The sequence below is a fragment of the Zosterops lateralis genome (assembly GCF_965231275.1).
Source record: "Zosterops lateralis genome assembly, chromosome: 11".
Taxonomy (NCBI): Eukaryota; Metazoa; Chordata; class Aves; order Passeriformes; family Zosteropidae; genus Zosterops; species Zosterops lateralis.
Genome location: NC_139771.1, coordinates 4,328,170 through 4,342,634, shown reverse-complemented (window position 1 = coordinate 4,342,634; position 14,465 = coordinate 4,328,170). Strand labels below are relative to the sequence as shown.

The following is a 14,465-nucleotide window of genomic DNA, read 5'->3' as shown; positions in this document are numbered from 1 at the left end:
TTCCCAGAAATGGTTGGAAAATACCATGACTGCTTTCAACAATATACAATGCTTAATTCTCTTAGTTACCCCATCCTAAGCAAAGAGATACTTTTATCTTGAGCTTGCACCACCTTCTAATTCACAAGACCTGGTAGAATAACTACAGTCTGCCATCAGTGTGTGAGCACAGCTTAACCCATCACACCACTTGTGGTTTTTAAAAAAAGCAAGGGATTTTTTACAGCAAACTTCTTTGTGGTTAATTTTCTCCACTGCACTGCAAAGACCTCATTCAACAGAATTTTTACAAATGTACATTACTGGAAAAATTAGCATAGAAAAGGTGACTTTTTTGTGACGATTTAGGTCACTAGGAAAACAAACACCTGAGTACAAGAAAAAGCATCAAGAGCAAAAGAAAAGTTCCAGGCATGAGAGAGGCCAAGCAGAATCTGCTGACAAGCATGCAGAAGGTCTGGGGAGCAACACTAACACTGGAGATGAAAAACTACATTAAACAAAAACCTACATGTACAACTTTGTGGAATGTTAATTTGGAATTCTAATTTGTGGATCTGGGTTTTGAATTTGTTTAACACTTCAGGATTAAGGTCACATTATTCCACCTCAGACTATAGCGAAACATGTTCTTATACTGTATCTCATCAACCTACTTCTCACCAGACATGTTTTACAATACTTGCTTGAACATTGGGATAAGATTAATTCTCCTTTTACATACAACTTCAAATCATATTCTTCATTATGAATAAAGCAGAGCATTAGGACATTCAATTTATTCACACACAGACATCTCCAGCAACATAAGAACTATAAAATTTACAATGGCATTTTGCTTAAGGTACAAAAACACACATCAAGATAAATGCAGAAATCTCCCCATAACCCACATTTTTTACACTTTTTCTGGTATTGCTAATCTATTTAAAAAATAATATTTTCCACCTGTACAGATGTTTCTAAGTAATTAAATTGATACACTTAATAGAAATGCATAACAGTAACACTGAGGAAATATAGTAAAAAAAAAGATACTGATTATATACTCTACATGATGAAAATTCAGTGTAAGACCCAGTTACAATACAACAATCAGGTCAGGGTTCAAGATTTTCTGGACAGATGGTTAACTTCAAACACACTGACCCCCTATCAGACTGGATTAGTGCCAAGAGCACTCAGCCTTTCCTATGGAAAGTGGGTCAGAGTAGGTTTTATTCAAGTGCTTTGATTTGATGCATCATGACTTCCACAGAACTTATTAAAATCTGCTAAATTAAAATATTTGTATATTCTTACATAGAAAATGGGGTTCCTTCTTGGACATCACACTTACCTTCACATTTCTCCAGGATCTGGACAGTTTCACCTAATTCCAGGACCAAACCTTGCGGAACAGTTCCTCGGAAGCTGCATATCACTAGAGGGTGGGGAAAAAGAGAGAGAGACACATATGAGGCTTGGATCTTTGTGTGAATTTTCTTCTAAGCATAGCCCTTTAGCTCACTCCCTGCATAAAAATAGCTCTTACATAGCTGCCCAGAAAACCTGTCAGCCAACTTTTCCTGATCAGGTACCTTTATTCCAGCCCTTAGGAGCCCTTATTAAGCTCAACAACAAGATAAAAGCTGAGCTTTTAAAAATATTTTTAAATTACCCAAGGCTTGTAATCACTTTTAATCAGCAACCTCTGATTCACATTGCACACAAAGATTTCCTTGTCTACAATTCTTACTCTAGTCCACAACCCATCGGTGGAACAGGCTGCCCAAATTGCAAAGGTTACAAAAGGAATTCAACTCCAGCATTTACTTTTCTCCAAGTTGAAATTATTTCAAATACCATCTGCGCATCTAATACACTGCAAAAAATCCTATAATACCATATATTATATTTAAGCAGACATATGAAAGAATACATAAGAATCTACTTCTCATAAGCACTAATATGATAACATCTTACTTTTCCAGGTATCTTTAATTTTCATTAACCAGGGAAAATAAGAACCCATTTCAATGTTTCAGAAAATATTTATACAATAAATAAAAATACTAAATGAAAAATTTTAATCAGTTTTAAAAATTCACAGTGTATAATGATATATTCTTCAGCTATGTTTATCAAAATACAACAGGCGTGGGTAGTCTCCTCAAACATGAGATGTCAGAACAAAGGGTGAATTGCAGGTAATGTCCTACCTCCCCCCAGTCCCAGCATTAAAAACTCCCCCAGAGTTTTTAATTTACAGATTAAATGCAAGCACTCCAGTACCTTGTTGCAGGTAAACACACAACCAGGAGAGTTCCCCTGTATGTCACCTACACACCCCGGAGCATTGCACGTGTAATTCCACAAGCTCAAACAGTGACCCCCAGTGGGCACCATCCTTTTCTCCAATTCCAGAGAACATCCCCCTTGGAATGCAAACACTCCAGCCGTGGTTAAGATGCTCCCATGTGAAGGAGGCACATTTCACAGAATATTCTGAGTTGGAAGGGACCCACCAGGACCATCCAGTCCAACTCAAGTGAATGGCCCATAGAGGGATCAAACCCACAGTGCTGGAGCTCCAGCCTGCTGAGTTCAGCTCCTCCCTAAAGATCCTCCCAAGCCAAAGCCAAGAGTCCCTCTGACTGCACACAGAGCTGAATTCCAGGGGAAGAACACCATGGAACCCAAGACTCCCATCTGCACCATGTACCATGAGTTAGGTCTCTTGAATCTTGCATTTCTAAGAAATAATGAGAACTGCCACCAAAACAAAACTGCATTCTAACCCTATACATACACTTCATAATGGGCAAGGGTAAGAAAGAACAAATTACACCCACCAGGCAAACACCCACACAGATGTTTGCAAAAAAAAAAAATATCACAGGGAACTAAATGGCATCAAATGCTTGCATTTCCACTGTGAGACTCGATGCAGGGTTTAATCCCAAGAGTTAAGAACTCAGAATTTCATCAACAAATCTAAACTGCTCTCTCAGCTCTTATGGCCCAGCAGAAGTCACCGTCAGTTAAATGAGGCTTTAAATTCTTGTTTACATCAGAGGCAGGAGGAACACAACAACAGACTGGAATAATGCAGACAGCATAATCCAACAAAAGCTAAGCTCATCAGCATTCTGGATCCATTCTTCACCCATGAACAAATCATAAATATGGATTTCAACCAAAGAAAAACTACTTAAAGCGTCTCCAAAGTACAGGAACACTGACAACTGAAATGCTGAACTGGCAGGACATAATCAAACCTCCCATGGCTTTTGCTTCTTTTTTTCCCCCCCCTTTTTTTTTTTTTTTTTTTTTTTTTTTTTTTTTAATATTTCCCCTTCAGTATTTTAGATAGCTGGATCCTTAGAATAAAATCCTTTAGATAGCTGGATCCTTAGTATAGAAATTGTTTTCTTTTTTCTAATTGGCAATTTTACCAAATCAAGAAAATAAAAGTTGATTTGCAAAATACTGCAAAGCTCTGTATTAAAATGTGATTTTTTGGTTCAAACCAACAAAACCACTAAAACATTCATGTCTCAAAAAGGGGAATTTCAAACACCTTGGGTAAAAAGCTACCTTTGAAAACACCAGAAAACAAAATGGACAACTGTTAGTACAGTAATAAGATATTCATTTATGAGAGTAATTTTAGATACATTATTAATTTTAAGAATTAATATAGGCATGATAATATTAAAAGCCAGTTTCCAGACCATTTTCATCTTTTCTGAACATGCCATGGATCTCATGAGAGAGACACCAGCCATGGGACAGGTGGGTGTTAGTGGCTGTAGACAATAGAAAAGTTAAATCATGGTGGCAAAACAACTCGACTGGTCTTACTCAGCCAAGCCCAAGAAGAAACAGTAACCCTGCAAAGTTTTATTGCAGGCTAACACTGCATTAGGTGCTCTGAATTAGCACACAGCAGCTGACTTCCTATGACAACTATTTACTATATTAAAGCTACTGGATCAAGGATGCAGCTGGGAAAGAAAGTACCGGTTCTTGGCCGTCAAATACCTGCTTGTTATGTAATAATACAGGTGAATTTGGAATAAAAGCTAAAGGAAAGTACCAGGAAAAGACAGTACTGAGGATTTTTCAATTGCTGATAATTTTTTTTTTAAATATGGTCAGGAATGGTGACTAATATATTTAGTCTTATAGGAAGTAATTCTAATAGATGTGTTAGTTTACAGATATAAACTATCTATCTTTAAAAGGATCCTACTGGTCACACAAAGAACATCTGATACAAAGAGACTACAATATATAACTGGCTCTTTGGGATTCAGAGTGCCCTATTAATAAGATAGATAAAGCTCTTTCCTTAGGTCTACTTCACTCAAAAAAAAGAATAAATAAGCAAAAATCACAAACCAGAAATGAACTGATCCCATCAGCTCTAGATATTGGTGATCACACTCAATTAGAAAATTAATTCTCATACAAAAGTAACAACCCCCTTCATTCTCAATACAACAGTATAGAATCTAATTCCTTTTGCAATCATCAATAAATTCTGTTAGTCTCTTCTGTTTGACAGTTTTTATAATCAGTCCATAGGACTGGTGAATAGCAATATAGATATTATCAAAACAATGGAAGCCAAAACTCTAAAGGAAATGATTTTCCAGCCACACTAAATCAAAGTCAGGAAAAATTAAAGAATCCAAATAAATTGACCCAATAGACAAAACTGCCTTGCTAAACTGTGTAACAAGAAAAAAATTTAGCATTTCTGAAATAAAAGAGAATAAAAAATCTCCTGATTATGACAGAATCACAGAAATTTAAGCTTCTTTTATAGTCTGATTTATTATTCCAACAGTTACTTCCAAAAAAGTTATGGATGTTACTCATTTGTTAAGCTAAAGATGCATTATGCAAGACAACCTTATTCATGTACCCTTTTATGTACACAACTCTTCTTAGCAGCATTATTTGAAAAATATGATCACAAATATAAATGAGAAATACAGAGTAATTCAACTATTCTGAAGAAAATAATTTACAGAGAGGACTCTGACAGCTGATTTCTTTCCTTTCCACAGAGAAATTCTTTACCCTACATGATCACCTACAAACTGCCCATCAGTCCTTCCATCATCTCTTACAAGATTCACATTCTTGGTCACCAGAATACACAAGTAACATATCATCAAAAGAGGCACAAAGCAAAGCTTTTACCCACCACTTTACGGATCTGACTGATCGCTCTTGGACTCCAGGACACACTGCTGAAATATTTAATATCCATTTTCAGATATGAAGCCCCTTGCCATCATTCAGGTCTATAAGGAGGTTGTGGTGCCCCTCACAAAGTCACTTCAGGCAGCAGTTAAAGCCAATATTGTGCTAAAGAGAAAAAAAGCCAACATTCTGCTAAAGAGGAAAGCTGTGAAACAGCACCACAAGCCACGTGGTTCAGGAATTATCTCCAAGACTGAAGTCCCTTATCTGTGGTACTTAAACTGGACCACAGGGAAGGAAATCCTTCCCTCTTCACCTCTGGAATTTACCAGTAAGAAAGGCACAAACCAGTTCACACAGGCAGTGACTCTCACGCTGTACCAGAACACGTGAAGGAATTGTGGGGTACAATATATAAGAACAGATGGCACTGGAATAATGGTTTCAGAAGTCAAGGATCCAGGGGATGATAGATTTTTCCCTGCCCATGGATATGGCCTGACACAGTACAATATAAATAGCTGCATTGCAAGTAACCAGCAGAAGAGAAACTGCATCAAAAGACAAAAAGGACCTGTTAAGCCAACGCATCTTTGCACACCTTTGATTCCTCCTGTGCTCCACCTAAAGCAGCTCCTTGCTGTGTGAACGAAGAAGATCCAGTTGATACAACTCAGGAGGTTTTACAAACTATGTTCTCAAACAGCCCCTGTCAATAGCTCTTGAAGAAATTGCACTTGGCTGTGATAAAGTGGGAAGGTGTTTGCACAGATAAACAATCAGCAAAGTGATGTGAAATAAAAGAGCCATTTCCCTTAGAGAGGACGTATTGAGCAGCAAGCTCTGAAGGGATCTCTGTTGGAATCTTTCCTGTTTCAAGTATTCCTAAATGATCTCAAAAAACTCATCATTTAGAGAAGCCACAAAGTTTATAAGGCCACTCAGGCTATTCAGATTAATAGAGAGTTACAGATGGACCCAAGCTCCACAAGCAGAGCTGGCAGATGAGCAGTGTTCAGTTCACCTGTGTGTATTCCATGAGGGATGAACAACCCTCAGCTCACACACAAAATCATCTCCTCCCTTGCTAGTGCCACATGAAGTGGAACCCTGCAATGTCAGAGGTCTTACCATAAAACAGTGCTCAGCCACTGTCAGAGACCATCCCACATCACACACAATATTGTCTTGGGGAAAAAGGGGAGACACCATTACCCACAGGACTACATAAAACTCCCAATGAACCCCATGTGCCAGTTTTCCCCTTTGTCAAAAGCTAATCCTTTGCCAAAAAGGATGGAACAGCATAAGAACAGGTAGAAAGAAGTGAGGAAGGACAAACTGAATAAGGGTTTTTATGTGATTGATAACCAAGATGGGAATTCTGTCCCAGGAAGGCTGAGAGGCTGGAGAGGGGATAACTGACAGAAGGTGCACAGGGAACCGCTGCTATTCACCACTTCCAGTGCAGAAAGCAGAGCAGTGTCAGAGGAAGCAGCAGAGCTCAGGACTTTATTCAATACTTCTTCACACAGTGCATAAACTATGAGACTCCTCATGAGGTACTGTGGGTGACAGAAATGAAATAATCCCTCAAGTTCCGAAGCCAACAGAACAAACCATGGACGTGTCCTGGCTCTGCAAGGCCCCGTCCCAGGAGGCACGGGAGCCCGGGGAAAGCTCCAGCCCTGAGGGAAAGCATGGCCGGGGCAGGACCGGGGACGGGACAGGGCTGGAATGCCGGAAACCCCCGCACACTGTCAGAGTCACCGCCTGAGCCTCTGCTGTCCTGTGCCATGGACGGCTTTGGGACCTCATCTGAGCACCAGCACGGCAGAGAGAACACAACTCACAGAGAAATGATGAATCAGATTTCACCTGTCTCGTTGTCACCTTCTGCCACCAACCACAGAGGTTGTTTCCCTTTTGCTGTGATACAATTTAAAATGTATCTTCCTCTTATAATTCTTCCCAGTTCCGGTTCCTGTGTCCCAGTCTCACCTGGGCTCCAATGCTGCCACTGATCATTTTCTTCTTAAATGGATGTCAATGCTCTGATAACCACAGTAATAGAAATGTGTCACATTTGCCACACGAACAGTGGGAAACCCCAGAACCACAACAAGGAACCGCAGAGAACCACCCAGCCCAACACATCCAGATGCTCATTCCCTTAAAACATTATATTATTTTTTTTCTTACCATTTACACAAAGTTATGCAATGAACTGACAGGGCTATATGCCTTCTCATGTACTTTCTTATTTTTTTAAACTATTTCTACACATTTCAGTGAAGCCTAAAAAAATATTTTGATCTTGCATAATATTTTATTTACACTACATAATATCAGTTCAGCTCATGAATAATTTGTTTGTTTTCATGAAGGAAAAAAGCCCTTTCCCTCCCCACTGTCCAAGATGTAACAATGAAAATCTGAACTTATTTAAGTGAAGACTGAGAAACAAAATCAATTCAAGAGTTTCCATGCTTACATGGTTTCTTTTTCCTTCTCCAAATCTGAACTATGTGTCTCAATCATTAAATTTGGCTTTTCAAAATTATTATTTATTTCCCAGGTTTTGACATCCACAATAGAAACCATTGCTACCGGAACAGATCCAATATGCCAAACCACATTTTGATTTTTCTTTGTCATAAGATGTTGATGAGGCCATGATTTAATGGACTCTATGGGTTAATTTGGGGGGAAAATTTGTAATTTTGTGAATTTTCAACACAACTCTATTTACAAAAGATAGATCTTCCTGCGCTTTGTGACAGTTTTTTCCAGTTCTCAACTCATTGTTAATATTATTATCTATCTTACTAAAATTCTGGTAACTTGCAATATTTTTAGATGACATTTGGAGAACAAATGTTTCAGGTTAAATATATAACTTAATTTTTATAAAAAATTACTGAGTGTACTACAGTCATCTCGCAGTTACTCAGATTATACATTGCCCATCCCTCAGTAGAGCTTCAGCTAAACCCATTTCAGGAGGAAAGGCAGGGAGAACACACAGAGAGGCGCAGTTGCAGTTGTACTGCTCCATACCCAAAATACCTTGACAAGGTACCATCACACCCAGCAGACACTGAATTGTGCTCTGTGCTACAAACGTCAAAGTTCTCAAGTTCTCTGACAGTGCCATTTATGCTTTATAACACATAAGCATGTTTTAAACTCAAACCTCTATCACACCAGCTAAGAATTTGGAGTACGTGTTTACTTGGGGTAAACACAAACTCTGAAATTTCACACTCCTTATACAGCATTTTTTATTCAACTACTACTCATTGTCACCAGTTAACACAGAACACAAATCAATCCCTGAGTTTAAGATTGAGTTAGATTGATTAGTATTAAAGCTTGAATTAAATATTAGATCAATATTAAATTATCAGACTAATATTTAAGAAAGTAATTGAATTACTCCAAACTGATAAACTAATATTATGATTAGCATGTATCTTTCCCTAAAATAATTTTTCATATTAATCCAGCTATTAAAAGTGTCTAGTATTAAAAGTTGTCTATAGTGTCTAGCTAGTAAACCTGTCTAGTTTCCAGGTTTAAGAGCTGGAAAAAAAAACTCCTTTATTTCTTCCCTGTAATGATGATAAAGGCTCCATGTAACCCAAGAGCCACCAGGTGAGACCAAAGATGGCTCTAAATCCAACACCTTTTCCCTAACAGGCTAAAACAAGGAGGGGAAGGAAGGATATTAGAATAGGGCAAGGATGTGGCTTTCCCCAGCTTGAGACATCTGGGGACTGGGTCTTCCTAAAAGAAGGGTTTTATTTGTATTAATTTTATATATGTATTCAGTACCATTTTCTATCCATTTTCTTCTGTGGAGACACCCAAATGTTGTGGAACCACATCAGCTTTTAACAGTCCAGAACTCCAGAGGGCTCTTCCATCACACAGAAATGGGGGTTCCCTTGCTTGGCTCCTGTGGCACCAACACTCCCAGGAACTGTCTTAAACGAGCAAACCAACAATTTTTATTCTTCTACTCCATGGTATTTGTGTTTTGAGAGTTTTCTAAGCTATCTTTGCTTAGTAATGTATTTTCCAAGGGCAAAAGTGGATTTTTTGCATTTAGGGATGACAGAGGGAAGAGTCTCCAGGCCAGGGCAGGATGACTGGGCAGGAAAACCAGCCCTGATACAAATGATCCCACAGGAGAGGAGAGAGGCCAGATTTAGATTTACCTTTTTATGAGGCAACTGTGTTGCACGACCACACCTACTGGCAGCACCGAATTAATACTTCCCAAACCTCCCCATACCCTCCAGTCTGAGCCTCTCTCAGAACCACAAGCCTCTTCCCAGAAAAAAAAAAAAAAAAAAAAAGAAAAGAAAAAAAAAAAAAAAAGAAAGAAAAAAAAAAAAGAGTAGTTTGAACACAGAAAATTGTGAGTTTAATAATTTAAATTAACAAGATGCCATTTATTAAAAAAACCCAACCCCCTTTGCATTTCTATAACAAAATCAAAGGCCACTGTGATTAATTTTTTCCTTTGTGGAACTGCTTGATTAAAGCTGGCAGATTCATAGATTGCACAGTTAGAGTCTGATAATATTTGACAAGGGAGCAGAACCATAAGGAAATGAACAGGAAAACACTTCCATTTTATTCTACAAATACCTACAATAATGTTTTCACCCTCACAATACACCTTCCAAGTATTTAAATGATTAATTGTGGGTGAGAGTTTCAATTATTCGCCAAAAACTAATCTGAGTCTTGCAGATTTATTTGCAAGTCCAGGCCTCATTCAGCAAGTATGTTCACAAAGAATACAGGGAACAGACCCCAGGTCCAGCACTTCTAAAATATTCCGCTGTTTAAGCAAGATGACAAGATGAATAATTTATGTATGGAAGAGAGGATATCTCCAATTACACCTTAAAAACCCAAATAAAACATGAAGTTTTTGCAGGAGATGCATCTCTTGCAGAATGTACCGGTACACACGGCACAGAACAGGGCTCTAATGCGATTGGAATTGCCAGGCACTAATGTAATACACACACACAAAAAAGATTACCAAAAGCTGATTAAAAGCCATCCAAACATTACAATCGAAGAGTAGGGATTAAACAAGAGGCATGATATAGAAGAGGGCTAAAATTTTTTAGACCTTATTAATCGTCTTTATGATCTTTTATGCCAAATCTTGATGAAGAAGAATATACTTCAGAACTGAAAGCAAGGCGCTTCACTTTGGGTTCTGTGTATTGCCAAAATTACAGTACAATTAAGTGAAGGTATTTCAGGCTGCTCGGGGAGCAGTGGCAGTTGCTAGGCAGCATCTGCTCCTGTCAGAGATGCTTCTTTCTTTGTGCAGTACAGAACCTCAGCCAGGAATACTGCCACCAATGGATTATTCCAAGGCAGCTTACTGCCATCACATGGCATCTGCAAAGTGCTCACCCGCTGCCTAGCAACACCGCCTCTTTCTACTGAGTCATACTAGCACCAGGAAAATATTCCTGCAAAAAAAGAAACAGATGCCTGAGAAGAAAGGTGATCATTCAGTAGCAGAGCAAAGGATTGCAAGCATCCTTCCCCTGCCCTCCAAGATAAAAATAGAGATTAGGCTCAAAAATCATGAGCTGTTTAAAATAGTTTTGCACATCCTGGTGGCAGGAGGTGGGAGAAAAGTAACGGACCAAAAGCCCACAGTGCTGTCCACTGCCTTAAGGTGTGTTAAAGAATTGATCATGAGCTTCCAGCTTTGCAAGGATCTATCCTGTTACTTCATCCTCTTCCTGTCACTCCATTCCATCACTTCATTCAAGTCCCTCACCCATACATCATTCCCTCTATGCAGGAAGTGAATGCAGCAGGTTTTTTCTCCCTTTTAAAGAGAGACAAAGGCTGTTTCAGTTTCTGAAACCTTTTCTCTCTTTCTAATACCCAACTGGCAAAGAGGAGAACAGTGAGCACACTCTGCCCAGAGAGGTGAGGAGCTGTTCTGCACTGCAGTGTTTCACAGGCTGCAAATGTGACCCTGTTGAAAACTTTACTGTTCAACACCAGAAAACAAAGTAAGACACCAGTCAAGTTTTGACTCTCCTGGAGGATGGGGATTGCACCCCCTCTCCAGGCACCTTGCTCCAGGGCATTCCCACATGCACTGTGGGAATCACTGTCCCTGACTAGAATTTGGCCCCAAGGCTCTTCCTTTCACCCTGTAACTCTGAGTAGTTCCTGGCTCTGTCTTCTCTGTACCTCTCTAGACAGCAGCTACCCACGAGCCAGCCCTTTCCTATGCTCCACTTCCCAGGCTGTATCACCCTGAATCTCACAGACCCTCCCTCCCTCCTCTCCCCCCTGTGTGATCCCACCTCCTCACCTCACCCCTCGTACTGCGAGGTGCAGCCCCAGAGCAACTGAAGGAGGAAAAGATCGTCTCCATCACCCTGCTGATGCCCAGGAACACAGCCAGGGATGTGGCTGCCTACAGGAGAACACCACTGGCTCATGTTCACACATGCAAAACCTCGGGGATCACCCCCCAGCACCTTCCAGCCTGAGCCACTTTGCACAGGCTACAAGACTGAGACTTTCAGACCTCCTGCCTTTTAAGTAAGTTCTCAACACATTAAAGTTACCTTGGCATTTATGATCAGTTTGCACATTTCCAGTGAACAGCAGGAAGGGAAGAATAGGGCAGATTTACAAAAAGTACATTTACCAGCATACAGCTCCTGCATTTCAGCTGAAAACTATTTTAGCCTATACTGGCTGCCACACAAGAACTTTGCTGAAGACAGCTATGAAACCTATCAATCCACCCATAGGAACTTTGAATTTTTTGGTTTGCCACTAAAATACAAAAAAGAAAAAAAATTGACAAAATTGTCAAGATTGGAAGAGTTAAAAATCATGAAAAGAAAGCATCTTCAATCTTGAAGCAAACGTGCATTATTTAATGCTATCAACGTCATCTGAGATGTTCAGGATATACTCTTTTTCTCTTTCTGTGCCCTCCACACAGGTTAATTAATTATTGTTATTATTATTATTTATTTTTATTTGTTAAACTATTCTTCCCCCTGTTAAAAGGAGAATATGGAGTTCTGCTAAAAATATAGTCACTCCAGAAGTGGGGGACAAGAAATCAAGCCCAACAAGATCAGCAGCTGCAGTCTGGGGCCTTGCTGTGATGAAGAAAGAGAGAGAAGCCTGTTTTCTACCTCTTCTGCCCCAGAGTCCAAAGAGAAGCTGTTTCTGCAAAACCAGTGCTTGAAACACAATCGTCCATGGCACAAACCCCTTGGACCATAGAGATTGCCAAACACCTATCTGCTAAAAAAAAAATAAAACAAAAAACCAAGCTGCCCCTCCCCAGCAGGGAGACTTTGGTCCTAATTCTGCTCAGATCAGTGCACTGGGAAGGGAGAAGGAGGGAGGGGGATGGAGGTCACCATGCACTGCCAGGGGAGCTTCCTCAGTGGGCACAGGCCTTTCCCAGGGGATGCTCTGCACACACAGCAGGGCCAAGCACAGCAGCCACGGGACCTTCTCAGGTCCCAGGACAGCTCTTCCCACTCTAACAAGTCCCCATAGGATCACCTTTAAACAGAGGCACAAGCATGAAGAAGATTCCCCTCATCTCCCGTCACATCAGGCCCACAGGCCGTGTCCAGCTCCATTTCATACAGCAATAGCAGATGTCAGGGCAAGACCATTTCCCAAAAATACTGATCCTGCTCTCACAGGTCCAGCAGAACTCCACTGCTGTTTCTTTGGTTTATCTAAATTCAGGTCACCAATCATTCAGATCATGAGCATTTACAGAGAAAACAAAACACAAAGATGCACCAAAGTTCAAATGACAATTTTTAGTAACCTTTTTTCTCTGTAATTTATCTATTTTTGGATTATTTGCCCCAGTCTGGCTGATACTTTCTCACCTGAGCCTACACTGTGTGTCCATGTAACACAGCCACACATGCACAAAACAGTGCCCAGATGAAGAGGGCAGCTTCCTGCAGACACTTCCACAGGCATTTTTCTCCACAAAGAAAGAGATGGGTGAGACACAAACACCTCCTCCTATCCCCCCACATCCAGACTCAGTCACTGGAAACAGACACTGCTCCCTGCAGGGAGTATCCAGCACTGTCTGAGATATTCTATGACAGGCTCTGCTCTCTTCATTGCTTGTTTGGGCAGCCCACCCAGCACTCACCCCAGCAAGGCAAAGGATCATGTGCACTGACACCCAAACAGTCACATATTGATTGCTACTGCCTTCTATTTAACAGTTCTGGGTTTCTCTGACATGGATTCAAGGCTTCCTTTATCAGGTTCAGAAGACAAAGTGCAGGTACCCATAAACATCTTCATAAACATTTTGGGAGGGAAGAAGGGCCCTGCTGCTCAGAAACACAACCATGAGAGGTTTCTAGAACAGTCAGGCACCTGCCAAAGCACTCTGCGCTACACTCTGGCACCTTGGGCAGCTCAGGGATTTACATTCAACAGAAAGAAAATAAAATAATTCACCACTCCATCAACTGCATACTGCCAACACTAAAAGCATTTAGTGCCTAAGCTTTCTTGCATTGAAATAAAAATAAAGGTTTGTCTTGATGTTTCAGAGGACACCAGCTTACCTCTGAAAGCACAAAGGCCTGCTTTTAATCACCAAGAGTTAGCTGGCACCACTTGTCATAAGCTTTTCTTAAGGCTTAATATCCAGAAAGACTCAAGAAAAGAAAAAAGTAGTTAAAAGCTGAAGAAGGATGGAGGGAAGTCTTATCCTTGGAATAAGTAATCACTTCACAACTGCACTGGAAAGCACCCAGTCTGCTCAAAGCCTCAGTTCCCTGCCTTCCAAATATATTCTCTAAGTATGGACTAAGGACTTACTGTTTGAACAAACACTAAAACATGTCTAAGAGGAAGCAATTATGGCCAAAAAAAAAAAAAAAAAAAATTTAGAGATGCTTTCAGGATCTCAGAAGACCTCACAAAGTTCATTTTGACATGGAAAAACTTGAACAGAGGTTTGATTTTAATACCGGGCACTTGAGTGAGATATTTCATATTTGCCTTGAGGTTCAGTGAGCAGATTTTGAAACAGAACAAAGTGAGAAATGTTGTGAGATTAAAGATTCATAACTTAAAAATAATCAGTAGGAAAAGGGCTGTCAATCACAACTGGTTTTGGACCAAGATCCCATGATATGCTTCTTTTGGCCTCTTCCTCCATAGCACAGTTGAGAGAAGAACACAAT

General features: G+C 40.1%; 1 protein-coding gene across 1 annotated transcript in view; it reads right to left on the bottom strand.

Annotated features, from left to right (window-relative positions):
- The window catches only part of DOCK3 (dedicator of cytokinesis 3), a gene marked incomplete at its 5' end in the record, with an annotated part of 197,309 nt that overhangs the window by 169,351 nt on the left and 13,493 nt on the right, over positions 1–14,465 (bottom strand). Inside the window, one exon of the mRNA XM_083869273.1 lies at positions 1,340–1,423. Coding sequence (XP_083725399.1) covers positions 1,340–1,423 — 84 coding nt within the window. The remainder of the gene's footprint in view (positions 1–1,339; positions 1,424–14,465) is intronic.